The 24,324-nt window shown below is 43.1% G+C and overlaps 1 protein-coding gene across 1 annotated transcript in view; it reads right to left on the bottom strand.

The window, feature by feature from the left end:
• Positions 1 to 18,520: 18,520 nt before the first annotated feature.
• The window catches only part of valopb (vertebrate ancient long opsin b), a 38,554-nt gene continuing 32,750 nt past the window's right edge, over positions 18,521 to 24,324 (bottom strand). Inside the window, exon 5 of the mRNA XM_064321341.1 lies at positions 18,521 to 19,858. Coding sequence (XP_064177411.1) covers positions 19,601 to 19,858 — 258 coding nt within the window. The 3' untranslated portion in view covers positions 18,521 to 19,600. The remainder of the gene's footprint in view (positions 19,859 to 24,324) is intronic.

Below are 24,324 nucleotides of genomic sequence, written 5' to 3'. Positions count from 1 at the left end.
GTGTGTTACTGCTCAGTTGAAACAAAAGCCGACACCCACACTGGCCCTTTCTGGATAAGATTGAGAACACCTCCTATAAAACATGAAAGCACCTAATCAAGAAAAATTAACAGCTTGTTAAAATTCTAGGATTGCAATTATGGTTGAAACAAAAACCAGCATACACAGGGGTCCCCGGTACCGAGTTTGAGAACCACAGCTTTAGTGTATAGATATGTGAAAAAGTTGCATTAAACTTTGTCCACCTTAAAGCACATACATTTCCTGAGAAAATTCAGGCTTTATAAATGTGGAAATGCATGCTTGGAATTTTAACTGATTGTCATGTCCAAGCCCACCCATGTCGTATTAGGTAATACAGAATGAATATGTAATATGGTGGGGCTCCAGTCACTGTGAAGCAGTTAACTTCTCTGTAGCTAAAAGTTGATAATCCACATGATAAGAATTTAAAATAGCCTTTAAATTTCCCCAATATTCATAAAACCTGATTTAAAAAAAGTGTTTTTACTACCACGCTTTAAAGACAGCCATAAATCTTGCTCAAAACATCTGTTTGACTGTATCATTGTATAAACTATGACCCCACCCTTCCACCAGAGAGGTGTGCATGAAGATTTTTTGAAATCATGTGTCATCAGATAATGAATTAATATTTAAGAATGAACAATTGTTAATAAAAAGAGAAAACCATCAATACCTAATATTTGCCTGTTTTAATCAGTAGAGCCCACAGATAGAAAATGTGTAACACAAAACATTTATTTATAATATGTGGGTTATTCAAACAGATTGTCTGCACAAGTATTTGATGATTTTAAGTTGTTACGCTTTGTCTGGTTTCTATCTGGTTTCTTGCCAAATACACTCTTGAGGGCCCAGCTGGCCTGCTCCTGGGGCGATGTCCTTTGTCCAAAGTGGAACAGCTGGCTACATGGCTAGGTGGTGTCCATCTGTTTTGCGCTGTCTCTGTGAAAGCTCACGGGTTGGTCATTCATCCAGGGCTTCTCTTTATCCAAAGGGTACTGGTTTATTTTTGTCAGCCTAGGAGACAATGTCTCTTATGATGTAAGTATCATCACAAGGCAAGGCCTGACATAGTCCAGGGCCCGTAAATCAATTCTGATCAGCAAAAGAGGAAGAGATGCAAAGCACAGATAAGATAATTGTAATTCGAATAAATCCGTGGTGTCATAACATATCCAATATATCCAGTGTGAACAGGAAATACATTCCACAATCAGACCTATTGGCCAGCTCTGACATCACGTAGAACAGCTCATTGGCATCTTCTGTTAGGTGAGGGTTGATTCTCTTATTATTTACCCATTTAAGGAGATGGTGTTTGGTATTATGGTCCAGAAATGTAAAATGAACACCTCACCTATAGCCTATCAACAGCCTACTTTGCAGCCATGTGGTCATGCAGCCAATCAGCAGCCAGTTCCACAGCGCTGCAGTGCTACAGCCAATCAGCTGTTAGATTGCGTGCATTGGGCAAGAGGCAGGAATACACCCTAGACAGGCTGCCAATCTCAGGGCACACACACCATTCTATCACACACTCATACCTATGGGCAATTTAGTCTCCAATTAGCCTACCTGCATGTCTTTGGACAGTGGGAGGAAACCAGAGTACCCAGGGGAAACCCACATGGACACGAGGGGAACATGCATATTCCACACAGAAAGGCCCCAAGTCGAGATTCGAACCCACAATCTTCTTGCTGTGAGGCGACAGTGCTACCCACTGCAGCACCGTAAGGCATTTAACCTCTTAGTGCGAAGCCCCTAGTGGTCGGCACGCCGGCGTGCCGAGATTGCTGAACTCAGACATTCAGTGCTACTGCAACCAAAGTATGAGTTAAAAACAGAAACGCTCTGTTTTAGTTTCATTAGTAGACGATACACGACAACTATGCAGAATCTGGAGTTTCGCAGCACCACCATTGTTGCTCTGGTCGTTCATTTAACAAGCACCCTCTCCCTGCAGGCTCATCTGCAACTAAACCCCCCACCCATAACATAATGGACAATATTGTCTATCTGGGCATTCATAAAAATATTCTTTCACCACTCAAAAATCGTATTCCGTCATAGCAACAAGATAAACCCGACAATAGCTGTAAGATATGCCAATACAGCAGTGAAAACGCTGCTCACTGAATAACGAAATAAACAAGAAAAAGTTTTCAAAAATGATACCATGTCATTCTACAGTCAAAATCTGTGAATAAATATTGAATAAATATACAACTTTGCCATTGGTTTACGCGTAGAGATGTCCCTTTTGAGACTGAGTGGTCAGTGCCTTGGACAATCCGTTTGTGAAATATACGCGCTTTTGTGGCGCCTGGGTACCTTACAAAATATCAGTGTGTAATACCACACGTGTTGTTTACGGCGTTGTCGTCCTTTTTAGTATCGTCTGGCTTGATCGACAATTCATTTATACAGTAGGTGAGAGTATGAACTTTCTAACGATGTATAACATGTCTAATTTTGCTTTTGGAATAGCATTTTATATCTCAGCGTAACCGAAAACTTTCTCATTATTGCAGTCGCTTACTCATTCACTCTGTGGTAGCAGTAAAAGACACTGCACCTGATGAAACGTTGTGAACGATTTTTTTGTAATTTCTTGGAAAATACTATTATTGAGGACTTCTGAGCATAGCTCAGCCATATGTTTGCTGATACACCTAGCTGACATCGTTTTCTGGAGCAACACTGAAGCAGATTATCATTGATTTACTGTCTGTCTCCATCTACTGAACACAGATAAGATTTCATCATTGCTATGTAAGTATTACCGCTCAAAATATTTTGGTTATATACGTTAATTTTAGCTGTGACCGCAGCTCTAGCACTGTCTGTCGGTCGGTCAGTTGGTTGATTGGTCGGTTGGTCCACAAAAGTGTCCCACCCCATAGCAGCCACAGTTTTCGCCACAGGAGGCTGAAATTTGGCATGGAGATTGGTCATGACCGAAGGTAGAGCTGAGTAACTTTCAGGCCGATTGACCAAGAAGGGGTGTGGGGATGGGCATGGCCTATCACAAAAAAGCGCATAACTCCCGAATGGATTCACAGATTTGCACAAGATTTTGCGGAAAGGTTGGTCATGAGCCAAAAAAGAGGTCACGTGTTTGTGTGAGGGTGTGTGTGTGGATGCATGTGTAACCGACAGAACTATCTTCTGTTTTCCTGATTACTGGATTTACCTTGCAGCCACAGTAGTAGTTTCCTCCTCAGCCACACCTCCCAGAAAGCTAGTGAGTGACTAACGGGTAATTAGCTTGATGTTCTATTTTGTATATACACTCACCGGCCAATTTATTAGGTAGACCTTGCTAGTACCGGGTTGGTCTTCTGCTGCTGTAGCCCAGGTTCAACATGTTGTGCGTTCAGAGATGCTGTTCTGCATACCTCGGTTGTAACAAGTGGTTATTTGAGTTACTGTTGCCTTTCTTTCGAACCAGTCTGGCCATTCTCCTCTGACCTCTGCCATCAACAAGACATTTTCGCCCATAGAACTTCCTCTCACTGGATATTTTCTCTTTTTCGGACCATTCTCTGTAAACCCTAGAGATGGTTGTGCATGAAAATCCCAGTAGATCAGCAGTTTCTGAAATACTCAGACCAGCCCGTTTGGCACCAACAACCATGCCATGTTCAAAGTCACTTAAATCACCTTTCTTCCCCATTCTGATGCTTGGTTTGAACTTCAGCAGATCGTCTTGACCGTGTCTACATGCCTAAATGCATTGAGTTTCTGTCACGTAATTGGCTGATTAGATATTTGTGTTAACGGGTGCAGTTTGCAGTTGAACAGGTGTACCTAATAGAGTGTATATGGGCTCCGTCAGACATGGCATTTTAAATCTGTCTCCCTTATTTCTTTGTTGCTTTCCTGCCCGCGGTGCGGCTTATGCTGAAAGGTATGTGTTCCGTATTTGGCTCAATTACTTAACTCCTGTTGCTTACGGGTGCTTTAAATGTGATTTTTGGTAAAAGGTGTTTACTGGTCCACATCTACTTCCTGGTGATATGTGAGTGTGTTTGCCATGGAAGGTAGCTATGCTTTCTTTCTCGCACCCTTATTTTAATTAACTTGTGTAGCGACGGAGTATGTTGTGTTATAACGGCAATGTTCTATAATCTAGGTCTGCGCTGTGTGACGCCAAGATGAGTAGCACGTCATCGCTTGTGTTGTTTGGAATGCACAGAGGTAAAACGACACTACGGTTGCCTGCTCCGGTATGTGTGTGCGTATACATGTATACAAAGCAATGTAGAGCAGTATTTGTGTGTTTCATTACTGTTTGCATTTTTGTTAAAGGTGTATGTGTAACCACAAGTAATATTGTATTTTTTACTCTTTAGGAAGATTTGTTACTGCTGCTTTGCCTAGTATAAGCTTTGTGTTATTGTGGTGCCTACTCATTAAATTATTTGCCTTATCCAGTGTACTGCATGGCCTGATGAAGGATAGCTTGGCACAGTGAGATTCCCTTGTCCTTATTGAATTGAGTGAATCTCTGTTACCACCAGCTCTCATCAGTCTAGGTAGTGAATCAAGGGGGGGCTGCTTCACATCGCTGTATGGTGAAGTGCTAGGCCTCAGGGTTTATTTGGCCCAGTGGTCTTTTTCTTTTGCTTTTATTATTGGATGGGCAATTGGTGTGGTACTGGCTGCCCCAGTATTTCCACCTTTCATTGGTTATTCAGTTACTGTGTTCTAATTATTTCTTCCTCTCCTCCCTCTTCCCTAGCCTCCGCAGTATAGCGGCTGGTCAGAAGGGGCTGGTTGCCGGACTTGGGTCCCCTTCCCTCATTGCATGCGGTGGTACTTTTGTAGTGGTAAAGTGCACTTCAAAATTTACTGTGGTCACCTTTTGCAGTACGTGTGTGTGTGTGTGTGTGTGTGTGTGTGTGTGTAAGCAGGCACCTGGATCAAGAGCACGTGTGGTGAATCTCCCCTCCAGTGAAGGTAACCTCACTGGCAGTCAGCCTGCTTCTTCCCCCCCTTCCCACTATTGTTTCTTATATCTGGTGGCAGTCAGTACCCCCTCTCCTGCTGTGGCCCGTGATGTTTTATAATGTTGTAATACAGTGGTTCTCAACCTTTTTGCCCCCAAGACCCCCCGTGTCCATGGAAATATTCCAGGACCCCCCCTCCCCCTCCCCCCCCCCCCACCTCTCTGCCTGTCATCATCACAACTCCATCTGTACACACTCAAATGCAGTTAGTCAAGCTTATTCCAATTAACCCCATAAAAATTTGGCATTTTTGTAATCCTCAAATATTTACAAAGCAAAAATCTTCTTTTTCCTTTTCCCATTCATAGCAAACAAATGAGTCTGACATCTACAGAAAGTAAAAAGGTCATGTTTTATATACTATTAATTGTGCATCTGATTGTGTCGTCGCTTCTGCTGTACCCCGCGTTTTCAGATACGCGTATCTTCACTTGATTTGTTTCTGTTCTAGCTCAGAATCTCTCTAATTGACTCTCTGTTGTTAGTTAAACACGTTAGTGAAACTGTGCGTGGGGGTTGGTGTTAAATTGCCCGGTATTGTTTAGCTAATTTCGAGTAGCTTCACCTGGTGCTTATCTGCCCTAATGAAGGTAATGCAAGTACGTAATTGCCACCCCGTATTTATAGCTCCAGCGGACGCAGCCAGCCTCGTCGTCAGTTCATCATGTTACTAAACCCAATTCCCTTGTGCGCACTGCCTCGCCCCAAATGGACTATTCACCGCAGGCGCAATTTATCTAACCTAATCTACCCACCCTTATTCACACCTCAGGAATTCACTGTCACAGGTGGACTATGAAACTGCCAGTCAGCTGTCCAGAAAGCTGACTTCATTACTGCCTTTGCCAAGACGAAGTCTCTTGACTTCCTGGCTCTCACAGAAACTTGGATCACTCCCGACAACACCGCCACCCCAGCTGCACTGTCTGCGGGATACTCCTTCTCGCACACCCCCAGGGCCTCTGGCCGAGGCGGGGGTACCGATTTGCTCATTTCTTTGTCCTGGAAGTTCTGTGTCCTCCCCAGTCCTAACCCTACTTCCTCCTCCTTTGAATTTCAAGCAATTACTGTAACTCATCCCTCAAAATTTCACATTATTGTTCTGTACCGTCCTCCAGGTCCACTTGGCTCTTTCCTGGACGAGCTGGACACTCTCCTGAGCTCCCTCCCTGAGGATGGCAGTCCTGTTATTCTACTGGGAGACTTCAACCTCCCACCAGAGACCTCCCAACTGTCCAGGGTTGCCTCACTCCTCCAGTCTTTCGCCCTATCCCTGTCCTCTCCCCCCCCCCCACACACACACAAGGCTGGAAATCAACTTGACCTTGTATTCACCAGAAGCTGCTCCATTCCCCAACTTACGGTGACTCCCCTCCATGTCTCAGACCACTTCTTTCTTTCTTTCTCCCTCTCCTACTTACTCCCCCTCAATTGACCCAATAGCTCACCCACAGTAACTTTCAGGAGAAATCTCTCTACTCTGTCACAATCCTCCCTCACCTCCACTGCTCTGTCTACACTTCTCCCTCCTGCATCTTTCTCTAACCTGCCAGTTGATCTTGCTACCTCCACCTTCAACTCCTGCCTCTCCCAGTCCCTCGACTCCCTTTGTCCTCTTGTCTCCAAACCAGCACGCTCCTCACCCCCCTGCCCATGGCTGACTGAGTCACTACACTCCAGCAGAACATCACTGCAGGCTGCAGAGAGGAAGTGGAGGAAATCCCATTCCTCCGATGACCTGACCGCATATCATACCCTGCTGGCGACATTCACATCTGCCCTCACGTCAGCTAAAGCCTCATTTTTCCAATCTAAGATCAGTGCATGTGTCTCTAACCCACGAAAACTATTCTCCACCTTCTCTTCCCTCCTCATTCCTCCTCCACCCCCACCTCCCTCTTCCCTCTCCGCAGATGACTTTCTGGCCGCCTTTGAAGGAAAGGTGGCTACAATCCGGAACTCCTTCGCCCATCCAGTGAGCCCCCCAACCCCCCGGGACAAACCCACAGCCACACTGACCTCCTTTGAGATGCTGGAGGATTCCGATGTACTACAACTCATCACCTCTCATCGTGCAACCACCTGTCCACTTGACCCCATCCCATCTACAGTTCTCCAATCCATTTCCAGCAAGATCCTTCCCTTCGTAAATCGGCGCTTCTTCCTGCAATCCAGCTACGGCATGCTGCCAGTGTAAACCATGTCTGCTTGCTACATGTTAGCTGCTAGTCTAAGCTCACAGCCTAGGCACTATGAGGAAGTCTTGCTATTTATTTGCATTGCTCCTTACCTCTAAGCTCTATAGCTGCAGCAGGCAGGCGATCCATTTGGGGCCAGCCACGCAAAGCGTTGTTTAAGCGGCATATTCCAGATATTGAGGATACCGGTGCACTGTCTTCACTGCTAACTGGTCAGGGAGCTTCATTCAAGGAGCGCTGCTTTGCGGCCGCCGCCGCCCCTCCATGGAGAACGCCATGTTCAAGACTGGAAGCTGCTGCCACGTCCATATCTGCTAGCTGCAGATTCTTACCGGGTAATGTCATCAACCTTATTTAAATTCTGCTGAGCTCTGAGTCTAGCGGTAAACGTTCCAACATATGCGGCCACAAGTTAATGGCATGCTTATTGTCGAGTTTCTCACCACCGGAGTCAACGCTAGATGCTGTCACTGCTAAAGAATCCCTGGCATGAATGCTTTCGGCTACCTTCCGGAACGCAGTAGAATTGGGTCGTACGCTACATCCCCTACTTGATCAGAGCGGGGTCTTCCAATCAATCGTTTTACGTGAATTTGGGATTCGTGCACGTAAATCTAAGCGGAAATGTCTGAATTGGGAAAACGTTCTCACGCTTGGCTGAGATGGAAAAGTAGGCGTATCGATAAAGAATCTTTGTTCATTATGAACGGCTAATGGATTAAGGGCAGTCGCTACCACGCAGCTACTAGATAGCCCCCATGTCTCACACGGGCTATAGTTTGTGTATTTGTAGGCTAATGGCCTACTTCCTGATGTAAACAGTTATTCCGGAAGGATTGGGCTGCGAGATGGCAGTTAAAGTCTGGCTGTTATAGGTTTGGAAGATTGAACATGGGCGGCAGGGCGTGTTGCAAAGAGCAGAGATGCAGAGTCGTCTAAATTGTTCAAAGCTGCATTCTACCCTTCGCTGAATCGCTACACTACAAGGAGTGTTAGACTGTTACCGGCAAGTAGGCTACAGCCAATGTTGTAAAAATGCAAACCAGCTTCGGCTTTTAACTTAAGAAACAGAAAGTTTTCTCCACTGATTTACGATTTGCGCTTAAAAAGCCGGTTCCCTATCGGGACCCAATCATCGCGACAGAAAAATGAAAACATTAAATTCATATTGGTGTTATATCTGCGAGGATACAATTTGGTTGGCTATCTAATTTAGCTGTCAGATCACGATGCTGAATGTTTAGGGATTGCTAAAGTCCATTGTAATGAGACAAATTAGGCTTAACGTTGTCTCGTCCAACTGGTTCTCTCAATATTGTGCTGTTGCAAGACGCGAATGCGTACGTTCCGCATTCATAAGTGTATTCCATGACACTTAAACGGGCGTTTAGGCTTATCACAGCGGAGAAGGGATTTCATGTAGCCTTCTCCACGTCACTGCTCTGACCTCTTCACCGTGCATGTGATCAGGCATGTGACCACACGACTGAGCACATATGTTGAGGAAAAATTATACCTCCTGCTACGGACATGCTCCGCATAGCCTAGGTATTGGCCTCGCCGTCTCTACAATTGCATGCTCACGTGAATGGCGTTGCGTGTCATTCATTGCATCTGCTCCCGGTTATGGCTGGTTCCAGGCAGATTTGTAGCATGTGATTTCGCAACTTTGTCATAGTTTCTTTAATCGTACATTGCATTTTCGTCTAAATAGAGTGCAATACGATGGCTTAAAAAAAAAGACTGGTTCCAATTCCTCTCCTTATTCATTCGGTAAGCATATTAGTAATGCAATGTGGCGCTTTAAAGCAGCCCACTGTGCCCAACTGTTAAATAATATTTAAATAGCAACGTATTGAGAAATAATTCTTCAAACCTTATTGCTTCAATGCCCGCCCTCGCCCGGAGTGGCCCTTATGTCAGCGAATTAAGCGAAACTCAAAAACACGATCGCCAATCGTCTCGGCTTTCGGGACCAGGCTATGAAACTTTTCCAGCGGATCCATTTGGCAGGAGTCGCTTCCGATAACGCAACGCAAGATTAGCCTCATCGTGACGCCTGATGGGCAGAAGCAGTAATATGTTCATCCAATCTCTGCATAATGCATTTCCCCACAATTTTTAAAAGATGCATAGACTCTTCAGCCTCATAACTCCATTCACAACTGGTCTCTCTTAAGGCAAGAGTTTCAACCCCGAAGTACCCACTGTTGGAAACTGCATTTCCTTATGCTTCATGGTTCTTTATATGATCTCACCATGGCAAATATGCTTAAATTAGCTATATTTTGTATACACCTCAAGCTTTTAATCTGAGAAAATGAAGGAACTCGTGTCATTATTGCATACTAGCACTGTTTTCCATCCTCTCCTCCATGACCCGGTACCTGTGGTGGCGCCCCCATGCGAGCCCTGAGGAGCCTTTATTGGGAAATGCCATGACGAAATCTGGTTGCCGTCCGCCTCCGTCTCATTGGCAATGTGGTCCCCATTCGGGAGTTCTACACCACCGCTCCTGCTCCAGTGTGGCAACGACAGCAGTGATGGTTCCCGGCATCCTCAGTGAAGCTACGGGGCTTTGGACATGTACTTCTTCATCCGTTGGCATTGACATAATTTCCGTTCAAAAGCTATGAGCTTCGCAGTATAGGAGCACGGCTGCTACTGTCTACTGGCAAGTACCGGTGTCGCAGCCGCCAATGTTTCCTCTATAATCAGTTTCCTGCTGCTGCTAGTGCTGCTGCTACTGCTACTGCTGCTGCTGCTAGTGCTGCTGCTACTGCTGCTGCTGGGTGCTACTGCTACTGAAGCTGCTGCTGCTGGTACTGTTTCTGCTGCTGCTGCTGCTGCTACTGCTGCTGGGTGCTACTGCTGCTGCTGCGTTACTGCTGCCACTACTGCTGATGTTACTGTGTTGCTGCTGCTGATGCTACTGCTCCTACTGCTCCTGCTGTTTATTGCTGCTGCTGCTGCTGCTGCTACTACTACCGAACAAGGATTCATTACACTAATATGAGTAGTATATTTCCCTCTAATTGGTTTAAATCTCTGTGCTGGGGGGAAATACCAACAAGCTGTTGGTACACATAGCCTAATAATATTTGGTGATTAGTTTGAATGGCCTTGGGCTTACGAGGTAGCTAAGCCACTGACTGACATGTTTGTCACAATCAACAACCTGAGCCGACCAGAGGAGGATGGGTTTCCCCCTTGAGCCTGGTTCCTTCCGAGGTTTCTTCCTATCCGCCACAGGGAGATTTCCTTGCCACTGTCGCCTTAGGCTTGCTCCTGTGGGGGTTCAGGCCAGGGTTGTCCGTAAAGTGCATTGTGACAACTGCCGTAAAATACACTATACAAATAAATTTGATTGATAGAAGCCAAGGCCATACATGTAGGCATAGCCTTCAACATTACAAATAGTATTTTCCCCTGGTTTAATTTTACTCTTGCTTCAGGGGAAAGGCCAAAAAAAAAAAACACATAGCCACTGACCCACAATGTTAGAACGGCCTCGAGCTGACCGGATGAAGGGCCCTTCCGGTAGCCGAATGGTGTTTCACATAGTCATCACTTTAGCCGGAGACTAAGTACTAACAACATGTCGGCGTATGGTTGTTTTGGGGGTTTTTTCTGCTGCCCCCTCCCGGTCTTGTCCATGCATGCTTGTATGGATGGCAATGAGTGAGGATTCATTTACACTGATGCAGGTAGTAGCATATTTCCCCCGGGTTAGTTTAAATCTCGGCGCTCGAGGGGAAATACCGACAAGCTGTCGGTACACATAGCCTAATATTACATCTCACGTAGTATGTTCTCCTGGTTTATTCATTAATAATTCATCTAACTATTGGCCTCAGGGGAACGTCCAACATGCTGTTGGTACACATAACCACTGATCCATGTAAAAAATAGACGGCCTCAAGCCGAAGGGCTTGACTAGACGAAGGGCTTCCTCCAGGTGGTCGTACACAGTCATCACGTCATCGTTGAACACGTGCTTCACATCACTGCTCTTACTGCTGCTACGCTATGGCTCCTACGCTACTGCGTTACTGCCACCGCGCTCCTGCTGCTGCTACTACTGGCTCCTCCGGTAGGCCTATGCAACGAGTGAGGATTCATTTACACTGATGTAGTCGGTAGTATATTTCCCCCGGTTAGTTCAAATCTCGGCGATCGAGGGGAAATACCGACAAGCTGTCGGTACACATAGCCTAATATCATACCACACATAGTATGTTCCTCTGGTTTATTAATTAATAATATATCTTAAAGTATTGCCCTCGGGTGAACGTCCAACATGCTGTTGGTACACTAACCACTGATCCACGTAAAAAATAGACGGCCTCAAGCCGAAAGGCTCGGCTGGACGAAGGGCTTCCTCCAGGTGGTCGTACACATAGTCATCACATCAGCCGGAGACACTTATTAATAGCACGTCGGCATATGGTTGTTTTGGGGTTTGGCTGCTGGCCTCCCGGCCTTATCCACGCGGGCTGCGTGGTTGGCGGGAGAGCTCCAGAACAGAGCCATACCGCCAAACATAACTGTATTGCCTTTATTGTCAATAAAGTTCTACTTTGATGACAGTGGTCCTGACAGAAATGGAGCATCGCGTAGTTCTGGCAGGCCACGAGAGTCAAGCGCTCCGGCTGAATCAGCTGATGGCTCAGCTGAGTGATGTTTGCCTATCACATTACATTCACTAACAGGGCGGTCTACTTAAACAGCCTCCCTCTACTCATTCGGCTGCTCCTCCTGCATGCAAGCGCTGCACGTTGCTTCGTAAATCCCCTCCACCACCCCAGCTCCATCCCCATGCGCCAAGAATTTGCACTTCTCCATTCCTGTGTTAAGAATTTGTATTGCTCCATCCCTATGTGTTAAGAAATTGCATTGCTCCATACCTATGTGTTAAGAACTTGCTTTGCTGCTGGATCTGTTCTGTGTGTACCCCTCTAGGGGGGTTTAGCTGCTGGCCTCCCGGCCTTATCCACGCGGGCTGCATGGTTGGCGGGAGAGCTCCAGAACAGAGCCATACCGCCAAACATAACTGTATTGCCTTTATTGTCAATAAAGTTCTACTTTGATGACAGTGGTCCTGACAGAACTCTTCTTTTCTTTCCCCCCCTCGGCCACACAGGTCAATGATAAGATATCTTCCTGCCTGGCTGACATCTCCACCTGCATGGCCAGCCACCATCTGAAGCTCAACCTCAACAAAACTGAGCTGCTCTTCCCATGCAAGACCTCCTTACTACTTGAGCTCTCAGTCACGGTTGATGGCACCACAGTGACTGCCTCTCACTCTGCCAAGAGCTTGGGGGTGGTCCTGGATGACCAACTGGACCTGAAGGAGCACATCAAGGCAACATCACGGTCCTGCAGATTCCTTCTGTACAACATCAGAAGGATTCAACCATACCTGACGACGCACTCCACCCAGCTGCTCGTCCAGGCTACGGTGACCTCTCGCCTTGATTACTGCAACTCTCTCCTTGCAAGCCTGCCAGCTTGTGCCATACAGCCACTACAGATGATTTAGAATGCCGCTGCCCGACTCACCTACAACCTTCCCAAATTTTCCCACATCACTCCTCTGCTGCGATCACTCCACTGGCCTACATTGCAGCCAACAGGACAGCCCCCATCTGCTTGCAGGACATGATTCGATCCTATGTGCCTGCTCGACCACTCCGCTGTGTGGCAGCAGGGCGCCTTGTAACCCCTCCCACCCGACCAAAGGGATCACAGAGCTTCTCCACCCTAGCTCCCCAGTGGTGGAACGGACTCCCCGTCTCTCTCCGAACCTCCCCCTCACTACCCATCTTCCGGCGTATCCTGAAGACTCATCTCTTCAGACTATACCTGGACTAACCACCACCACGCCGTATATTTCACTCTAAACCCCCCCCCCTTTTTTTCATGATACTTACATGTTACATGTCGCCCCATCCCAGCACTTTTTGGTAATTTGTATTTGTCCTAATACTGTAGCTTATTCTTCTGCCTAGTTGGCTTTGCAGAGGTTAGGTCTGAATAGTGTTAAACTTTGTTCTTGGCTAGAAATAGCTGTAAAAAATAAGTATTGTATCTTATTAAACCTGTGTTTAGTAGTTGTCTATGACCATGAAATTCACTTTTTGTACGTCGCTTTGGATAAAAGCGTCTGCCAAATAAATGTAATGTAATTTCTTGCTTTTTATTATTTGTTTAGCTGAATAATTACTCTTGTCTTGATGTTTTGTGATTGAAGCTTTCAATAATGTTCTATCATCTCAGGGCCCCCCTGGCAGCTCCCTAGGGCCCCCTTTTGGGCCCCGGCCCCCCTGTTGAGAACCACTGTTGTAATACTTTTAACTTTTGTATAAATAAACCATTTTTATACCTCTACTCCTTTGTTTGCAATCCTACATATATATATATATATACATAAATAATAAACTTGCCCATTCCTTACCTTGCCTTCTTTCCTAGTATGAAAGGTCAAACGATCAAAAAATAAGTTAAATTGACATCTGGAATCACATGTTGTCAACGTGGGTGTAATCCAATCGCTTATTTTATTGGTCCTTTGTCACCGAGGTCCTTGACTGACCCAGAAATTGATCAAATTACATAATCTTTGAGGACATTCCAAGCCGTTAAATGCTCCTTCTAGGAGCTAGGAGGCATATTATTTTATTTCTTCAAAAATAAGTTACAATTAATAAAAATGTTTGTTGAATACAGGCCAATGTCACAATCAGTAAACAAATATACTGTTGTGTGTCATATTGATACAGTAGACTTACTAATCATATTAATCCCATCCATAGGTGCCATTTATTATATGCAATTGTATATATTCATACATACAGGCTTTCTTCTATATAAGAAAGAACACAAATTGAAAAGCACATGGTATAACTCACAGCTGTTGTGTTTTGCTTACTTATGGTATTTAAGCAAATCGGAAATCAAATGAATGCAAATATACTCAATATACATTTAAATGTACACTGAGCAAAAATATGAACGCTACACTTTTATTTTTGCGGCCATTTTTAATGCATTTAAATAATACCTCAAAGATTTGTTCTATGTGCGCAAAGATCTTATTTCTCTCAAATTTTACCCACAAATTTGTTTATATCACAAATATATTATTATATATTATGATGGGGTCAATAAAAGGCCACCCTAAAATGTTGATGCCTCAAGAGTTAAAAGATCATGCCATTGGCATGCTGATTGCAGGAATGCCCTGTACAGCTGTTGCCAGAGTAATGGGTGTTAATTTTTCCACCATAAGCGCCTCCAGCGTCATTTCAGAGATTTTGGAAGTTCATCCAACAGGCCTCACAACCGCAGACCACATGTAACCACGCCAGCCCAGGACCGCCACATCCAACTTCTTCACCTGTGGGATCATCTGGGGCCAATCACACAGACAGCTGATGAAACAGTTGGTTTACACAACCGTAGAATTTCTGCACAAACTGTCAGAAATCGCCTCAGGGAAGCTCATCTGCGTGCTCGACATCCTCACCGGGGTTTTGATTTGTCTGCAGTTCGGCATCACAATCGACGAGAGTGAGCAAGAGCTCACCTTCGATGGCTACTGGCATGCTGGAGAACGGTCCTCTTCACGGTTGAATGAATCACAGTTTCAGCTGTACAGGGCAGATGGCAGGCAGCCTGTATGGGGTCAGGTGGGTGAGTGGTTTGCTGATGTCAATGTTGTGAACAGAGTGGCCCGTGGTGGTGGGGTGTTGGTATGAGCAGGCATATCCTATGGGCAGAGAACTCAAGTGCATTTTATCCATGGCAATTTGAATGCACAGAGATATGATGAGATCCTGAGGCCCATGTGCTCTGCCATTCATCCACCACCATCATCTCATGTTTCTCCATGACAATGCAGGGCCCAATGATGCAAGGATCTGTACACAGTTCCTCAAAGCTGAAAATGTCCCTGTTCTTCTATGGTCTGCATACTCACCAGACATGTCACCCATTGAGCATGTTTGGGATGCTCTGAACTGGCGCATACAACAGCGTGTTCCAGTTCCCACCAATATCCAACAACTTTGTACAGCTACTGAAAAGGAGTGGGACAAGATTCCACAGGTTACAATCAACAATTTGATCAATTTAATGCGAAGGAGATGTGTTGCGTTGCATGAGGCAAATGGTGGTTACACAAGATACTGATCGGTATTCTGTTCATTTCTTGGTATCATCTTGTATGGGGAATCTGTGACTCACAAATGCATATCTGTACCCCAATCACATGAAATCAATAGATAAGTGCTTAATGAATCTATTTCAGTTGACTGATTTACTTTTATTACCTTGGAACTCAATAAAATATTTGAAATTGATAAGTGTTGCATTTATATTTTTGTTCAGTGTATATTGAGTGATGGGACAGTGGCACATTTTGTATTTTGTTGACTAGGTACTCCAGCACATTGGATTTTAAATAAAACAATGGTTAAACAGTCTGTCAGTATTCATTTGAGGGTATTTACGTCCATATTGGGTGATCCATGAAAATGTCTAGAGTTAATGCAAGGTGTGGAATTTTCATTTGGAGTCTTGTCTCTCAACATGAGAAAAATCAATTAGAGACCTAGCCAAAACATTTGGTGTCAAAATCAACTGTTGCAAAATCAATCTGGTAGACTGAAGACTTTCTATGAAGAAAAACCAATTTTCAACTGTCAAATATATCAATGACACTCACCAGGCATTGATTTGTAAAAGAACATTAAAAAGAAAAGACTACACCAGCATAACCTGATAGGGGTCACGACAACATGCAAACCACTAACCACTGGTAAACCTGAAGTGTGGAACAGAGCATGTGTAGCTTGCTAAAATGTACATTTAAAAAACAAGTTATGGAAGAAAGTTTTATGAACAGATGACACGAGTATTAACCTGTACCTCAAAAAAAGTATCCAAAATGAAAGAAATTGGAATTGCTCATGATCCAAAGCAACCCCCCTGCTCATCTATGAAACATGGTGGAGGTAGTGTCATGGCTTGGGCATGTACTTGTAACAATGTTTATCTATACACAGGAACTTTGGGGCCTCTGGCTCCCAGACCACGGGACTCAGTCATGTTCACCATTAACTTTTTTGGTTAACCAAGGAAGTATGCGCCCGTCCCCTTCCTCTTGTGACTCTGCAATAAACTCTCTGCATGATCAATTAAGCATCAGCTTTGGGCAAGGAACACCCCCTTTTTGGAGGAATGGGGAGCCCAATTTAACAAGCTTAAACATTAACGCAGACATCAATGGTCTATCCATGTTTCATTTATGCTCCAATAGCACAAGCCAATCAAATGTTTGTGTGGCCAAAATAATAAACCAATCACATTACAGAGATCACGCGTCGGGTTCCGTTGCGTCAGTGACCTTTGAGAATAAAAGTAATAAAAAAACCTAACAACTTTGCCCTGAGGTAAGGCATTGCCTAACCGACCAGATGCGCATCTCCTTAAGGACATTGCCGGACTTTGCTGTGCTTCCCAACTCGCACCTTGCCGAAGATCTGCCTGAGTTGGCCTGCCACCGTCCGTGAAATAAACCAAGCCAGTTTATTTCCCATCTAGAGCTGTTTGAGGAACACGTATGCATATTTTCCTCCGTATCTCCCTTGCGGCCGGGACTGAAGTGGAAGATTTGTGCACATCCGTCGTCTTGACTGGAACCCATCACGACCCCGACTTTGCAGGAGAAGTTTCCCAAGTCCCTGCGCACCTGCACGAACCTCTGGGACCAGTGATGAGCTGACCAAGCATCACCTAACAGAATTAAGAACTGGCCCCCCTTACTATGACAGTTAAGTATTGAAATGCATTTTTGACACATTTGACACTGACATAAAAGTATAGCATAGGGTACATTTTGAAATACCTCTTTAGGTTATTTTATTTCTGTTTGTGGTTGTGTTTTGTTTGTTGTGCGTATGTTGGTTGGGAATAGCAAAATCCCTGACCTTGTAGTTTACGTTGTTAAACTTTATTTGTTTATGAGACTGATATAACAAATTAAGCAAGTAACATAGAGTAGCGTGTCACTAACCAATAACACAAACTACGTTAAATGGTACTACTGCCAACCTCTTATGTTTAGCCATCGCAAAATCATTTCCTCATATAATCTTATTCATAAAATTATACAAATTATTGTTTTCCATTAGCCTGTTACCAACTCATCATTACCAATAAATGTATATTCTTTATTTCTAAACCGTTGTTGTGTCTGTGTTATTTCAATAAGTTGGGCTCTACTGACATCTCAAATTCTGATTGGTTGTTGAAACTCCATTCATCTGAGGAAACCTCACTAGATACTGTATGGCTGTCACTGGAACTGACTGACTAATCATTCTTCACTGTCAACTGGCTCACTTGCTCATTGATGATTTTACCGCTGATGGCAGCAGTTGAATGAAATCTCAATGGTACAGAAAGAGCCTATCTGCTCAGATTCAACCAAAGAACATATTGGATGGCCCTTCACCTTCCAGCATGGCAATGACCCAAAACACACTGCTAAAGGATCCAAGGATTTTTTCATTGACAAAAAGTAGAAAGTTCTTGACTGGCCAAGTTTTCAGCAAGTGATCACGTCTACTCCCCTGTCCTGAATCAAAATAAACATGCAATTCACTTGCTGTAGACTGAAGGCAAAATGACAAAAAAGGAACTGAAGACGGTTGCAGTACAGGCCTGGCAGAGCAATGCCTGTCTGGTGATGTCTCTGGTGATGTCAATGGGACACAGACTTCAGGCAGTTGTTGAATGCAAATAATTTTCAACCAAGTACTAAATATTACGAATTTTTCAAATATTTTTAAATCTATCTATTACTTAAAATTGGGTGGACTATGTATAAAAATGGCTGTAGTTCCTACAAGGATCACCCAATATGAATATAAAAACCTACAAATTATGATGTAAATCATGATCTAAATACCCCTTAATATAGCCAGCACTTAATTGTTTATGTGTTTTGTTTGTTGTGCATATGTTGTATTGTTTATTGCATCACTGTTGCTTTTGTATTTAACAGCATATGCATCTAAATATGGTAAATATTTGCCATTTATCTCTGCTAGATCATATTTGACAATGAAAGTGTCATTCCTTTTTTATGATAAAGATGCTAATTATATATATATATATATATATATAAAATCCACTATAAACTATGGAGGGGCATACATCATGTTGATCTGTGAAAAATTAAAATGAAACAACTTTTTATGTAGTAGATTATTGACATTTATTGTTTTTAACTGACATTCTCAATAATTTCAAAGAAACTATTCAGACACCATGTAGGCAAAAAAAAGTTAAAGCAATTACAGATTATGAACAACAAATAGAAACGCAAAACAAGAACCAAATTTACAGTGGTTTAGTCACTGGTCATGAAATACATCTCTCAAAAGTGTCATTACAATTTTACTAAATGTTTAATACGGGTCAATTTGACCCAAACCGAACACAAGGGTTGAGCAGAGTAGGTCCTGCTGTACAGAGCTGAAGGAATAAGCACAACCTTGCTCAGTTCCTCTTTTCATAATCACAGTTCATCTTTTTATAATACGTACTTTACATCCAGACTCTTTTGCTTCCTGTCTTATTCTATTTACTTTGCACATGTAGTCACTACTCAGAAATAAAAAATTAAAAAAAAACAAAAAACATTTAGCTACTCTGAAACACCGGAACATCCAGAAGAGAAACAATTGTAATACACCAAAGACAAAGGACATAAAATGCATTATAGCTCTGAACAAAATAACACAATTACTCATTGAATGGATTTTACACAGTAAGTGTGGGTGCCACAAAGATGGCTATTTGTGTAACAAAGCCTGACTGTGGTCTCTAGGACTAGTGCACAAGCTCCAACAAGTGACAGACATTATCGCTAGCTGATGGGAGAGCTATATGCTGTGAGGAGTCAATCAGTCTCTGTTAGTTGGATTTAATGTTTAAACTGTTTAAAATGTTTCAAAAATACTGAAACAGAATTCTCTTTTGTAGTTTTCACAATTACTGTAGACAACTGTGATTGCAGCATGCAGTGTTTTGATCAGACACATGGATATGTAACAGCTATTTGTAGTGGATCTTTGTGAGAGACACTGCTAGATTCCTTTGTGGGAAATACTTCCCCTGGTCACCTCTGTTCCTTGCCTACAGATGGACAGCGGTCAGGAGAGTATGAACTTTGCACAAAAGAGAAAAGAGAATCACTGACATCCTGTGACAGGACAGGGCATAGCAGGGAATAGCAGAACGGATGGTATAGTGTGTGTGTGCGTGGGGGGAGTTGGTCCTGTTTTCCTACATGGGGAAGACTTTTTTTGGGGGAACAGACAAATTGGTGGACAAGCTGAACTCCTGGGGTTCCTTCCTGGTCTCAGCTGTGCAGCTGGACAAAGAGCTCTCATCTGGCAAGCTTGACAGGGGGATGCGAGCAGCAATGGTGGACATCTCGCCCATGTGGCTTTCTGCGGTTGCCCCGCGGTCAGAGGTCTGCCTCATGCTGGTCTCCCGAGTAGCACTGCTGCCTTTGAACATCTGGATCAGACACTTCCTGAACTGGACACAGGTCATAGGTCACAGGTTTGTTGATCAGTTTGATTCCATATATATGGTAGAGACTTGCAGTAAAACCCAGTCACATTTGTTTGCCATTCCTAATGACTAACAGCCAAGAGGAAGACACCACGACAAACTCTGGTCCAACTCTAGTCTTGGAGATCTACTGTCCTGAAGGTTTTTACTCCAGCCTTAACAAAGCCCACCTCATTCCACAGCTAGAGATCTCACTGAGCTGCTAATTAGGGTATATTGTGCTTTCCTATATCAAACACAGGACAGACACTAATAAAATTGCAACTTGCAAAACAGAATTTGAAACACAGTCAATTACAGTCAATTTTAAACAAGTACGTATTAAACAATAAAGATTTACCAAACTGAGTTGAGTTGAGGGAATTGGAACACTCCAATGCACAGTTGAAATCATGCACAGTTGAAATCGAGCTATATTAGTAGCTCGATTTGGCCAAAGATGAGATTTAATTGGATTATTGTCGTTGTCCCAATATACATGACTCGGAAAGAATCAAATTATTGACCGAGGTGTGTCTGACTAAGGCTTCTTATAAATCCTGCTTCCTCCAATTTTGTCGCAACTTTTTTGAATAGTTTGTCATTCCGCGTTTTTCTTCCATCCATGTATTTTAGGATATTTAACTCCTTTAGTTGCGATAGCATGAAGTTGGTCTCCTCGTCCGTCCATAAATGTGTTTTTTTCGCCATGATACTAGGGAGGGCAAAATGGAGCTTTAGAATGTCACCAGCAGTATATGTGCGTGAGCTCAACAATGGATTTCTAACAGAGAAGGTCGTTTGTCGCCTTTTTTTTTAGTTCATTACAGTGGTGATAGAAGTGACAATAATTAAGTGGTACTGTGCTGTTAGCCTTTATTGATCGCTGTACAAGGTTAATGTGAAGTACAATCGGACAGCACTAACCTATAAAAATGTACTTTGAATGGCAGGCTACTTGCTCTATCGAACGGTAAATGTGAAAAACATTCGATTATGATCAGTGGCACAGAAAATTTTCAGTCACACCCTCAATAAATGGCAAAAGTCCCAGTAGAAGATTGAATTAAATCTTTTAAAGTTATACGTTTTCTGAAACGTTATCGATTCCGCTTGGCCACCGTGAGCATAAAGTTGCTATGTAAATTATGGAACATGCGCAGAACACCTAGGCCAATTGTAGTCCGATTGAAGCGTATACATGTCGTAGTAAATCGACTCTGAACCGCATTATCTAGGTATGTTAGTCCGACTTTGAAAAATTAGACTTTGTACGATTTCAGTCGGACTACGATGTTTACATGATTTTGAAGTCCAGTTTTAGCTAGACTAATACAATAAATCGACTTTTTCAAGGATCATCATAAGGTATATTAATGGTATACCGAAGTATGTTACAGGTTAGTCAGCTGGACACCCATGTCTCGTTGCACACTAAAAACCTTACCTTGTCATTCTTGAACCAAAAGTATGCCTGCACAAGCTGCATATGAAAGAGCCAAATTTGTGAGCATAAAACTCACAGTTCAGCCATTTGCAGGCTTATGAAGGTATGTTGGTGCATTTGCAGTATCCTTAATTTAACATCTTATTTAGGCTACAGCGAATCACACAATCAGCGAATGGTATAGCCTACTATTTGCATTTTGCATATGAAGCACAGCTTAAAACGCACAGTCAAAAAAAAAATGTGTTTATTGTATGAAATACACAGTAAAGTTTACAGTGTTAATTAAACTCCTACATAGTTTATATGAGTCCACTCTGACCATAATGGACTCATATAAACTATGTAAGAGTTGATATAACACTGAACACTGTACAGTATATCTTCATTGGATGTGGGGAAATTTATGTACCTTCTGGTGCAACTTAAGAGTGTAGGGTATCCAGCACTACAAACAAAATGCGTATATTCCAGCTGTGGGAGCAATTTCTGATTTAATTAATCCAGATGCAAGATAGTGTAATGTTGCAAGGAGCTTGACTATTGCCAGGATGGGATGGGAAAGTTCCATGTCATATTTTATTTCTCCCAGAAGAGTAATTTTTTCTATGGCTGGGTGTTTGTCACAGCAGTTGCAGGTGGCATGGATTGCATTGCATTCGTCTCTTTTTGGCAGGGCCGTGAATTTCACCATTTCAGAGTTTTCGGTGATTTTTAAAGTGCGCTTCCTGTAGCTACGGTCAGTGACTCAAAGACTCAAACCTTGAAACTAGTGGCAAATCTAACTTTAAGGAAATAAAAACAAACATGCAGTAACCCTGAGTTTTATTATATTAGTAATGTAATTTGAGCATGCTCTGTATGATGTTTCTAACAATTTTCTGTTAAAGGCAAAAAGCATGCTCTCTCCATCATGGACAGACACAATTTAAGAAATTTCATGCAAAAAACTAAACTAAATTAGTAAATTAGACGGAATATATAACCAGCCACACTTATATCTCTGCCTGTTATTTGTGTGATTCTCCCTTAAATGCAAATGCATACTCACACAGATAGCATGCATACTGCGCTTCCAGCCCTGTGTGCCTGTTTGCTCCATATTATATCTGTGTCTAAAAATGGCCGGCTTTGTACTGTAAATCTGGCCCAATGTGTCTTACTCTGATAGGAGCTACAGATTGAAAGGAGGCAATGGCTCACATGAGTGTTTCAGAGGAGACTGCATGTTTGCCTGCAAGCTATGAGCCTAGCTCATGAATGCAACTGGGAATTCTGAATTGGAAGAAAATAGAGGTAAAATGAAAAAAGGAACTACATGTATAATAGATTGGAATGATGGCTGTATTTTGTGCAGATGACAAGGGTGATGTGTGCATTGTATAAAAATGAATAATAATGTGGTATGAGAATTATACTGTTTTGTACACAGAGGTTGATCTCCTGCACAGGAGTCAGATAAAGGCCAGTGGCTCTTGTGACTGACATTTCTGACCCTGATTAAAGCAAAATGACCTGTGATTGCGCACTGGGATGTGGACCATGAGCAATAAGGCCAATGTGTGTATTGTGAAAGTGTGCTTTCGTGAGCTTATAGCAGCCTTCGTTTTAATTTACATTAATGCGCAGGTACGGTAACTGGATTGCTGCACTTCAACCCTAACCAGACAATCCAGTATAGTACAAGTGGAAGATGGCTTCAAAGCTTTTTCGATGGGTTTGAAAGATGGCTCTCATGACTTATCTCGAGATAGTGTCAAAGAAACCCTAAATTCTCCAATGTGGAGTACTTTAATATTGCAAATATGGAGGCATAAAACTGATCAAAAGTATAGAGTAATTGTAAATAGTCACATTTTGTATTACGTATAACCAGTGTTACATAGTACTCACTCAATCAAAAGTTCATTTAAAATTTGAATTTTAAATTGATTACGCAATGTTACAATGACAGAGAAAAAAATACTACAAATTAAACACATCCTGTGATAATAATGGTGGTCATGGTAACACTATAGAGTTAGTAACCATTACCAATGCTTATACAACTTCTATGAATAACCAATATTCTTTGTCCTATGGGTAGCCTATTACTGCGACAGTGTATTTATCCTTCACAAGACTCCACTCAGCCCCACACAATGGCAGAACAGGAGTCAGAGCCACACAATGGTACACTATTGGAGTCACTCCTGAATGACAGACCCAAGCAGAGGTGCAACAGCTGCTTCTCTCATGAGACTCTTCGGTCTCGAGTCTTGAGGCTTGATCAGAATCCCTGTCTGGACTCCCTGTGAAGTGAGCTAAAAGGAGGGGCCTCCCATTGCTTTTAGAGTCAGCCCCTCTCTCTGAACTGTCATCTGAGCAGCTGGGTCCTGACCGCAGCAGCCCGAGGTGCACACACAGCTCATGGGGCGCAGATGTGTGCCACCTGGGACTCAACCCCTGCAGCACCACCCTATCCCCTCCTTTCTCAACTGTGTCTCCATACCACTGTCACTGCAGACTGTGCACAAAGCCATGTAATACTGCAGATTACACAGAAATTCTGCACACTTAAACTGTAACAGTCATTATAGGTTAAATGGAACCTATGAGCCTATGTATCTTAAATTGTAACATTGTTTAATCATTACATATTGAATTAAAAACTTGAGCCACTAAATTTTAAATCAGGGGTGCCCAAGGGCCGATACATTTCAGAATTTCACAGCATTTTTGGTTATTCATTATTTTAGTAAAATGTCGTTTAGAGCAGTGACACACAATGATTGTTTAAAAGAAAAACCAGAAGACATTGCTAACTTCCAGGTCCACCACCTCTGGATTGAGTCGCAACAATCTTTAGCTTTATAGATGAAATGGAAACGGCCCTGAACCATTACAGATTAAACAGTATCAGTGTGTGCCTGTTACAGATTAAACTGTGACAACCTTGAGCTGTTGCTGATGAATAGACATGCTGGATCAATTGTATTATTAAACACGTAACTGCCTTTGAACT

This window comes from Anguilla rostrata, chromosome 2, assembly GCF_018555375.3.
Source record: "Anguilla rostrata isolate EN2019 chromosome 2, ASM1855537v3, whole genome shotgun sequence".
NCBI classification, from domain to species: domain Eukaryota; kingdom Metazoa; phylum Chordata; class Actinopteri; order Anguilliformes; family Anguillidae; genus Anguilla; species Anguilla rostrata.
The sequence above is the reverse complement of the archived record's forward strand: the minus strand, read 5'-3'. Positions and strand labels throughout refer to the sequence as shown.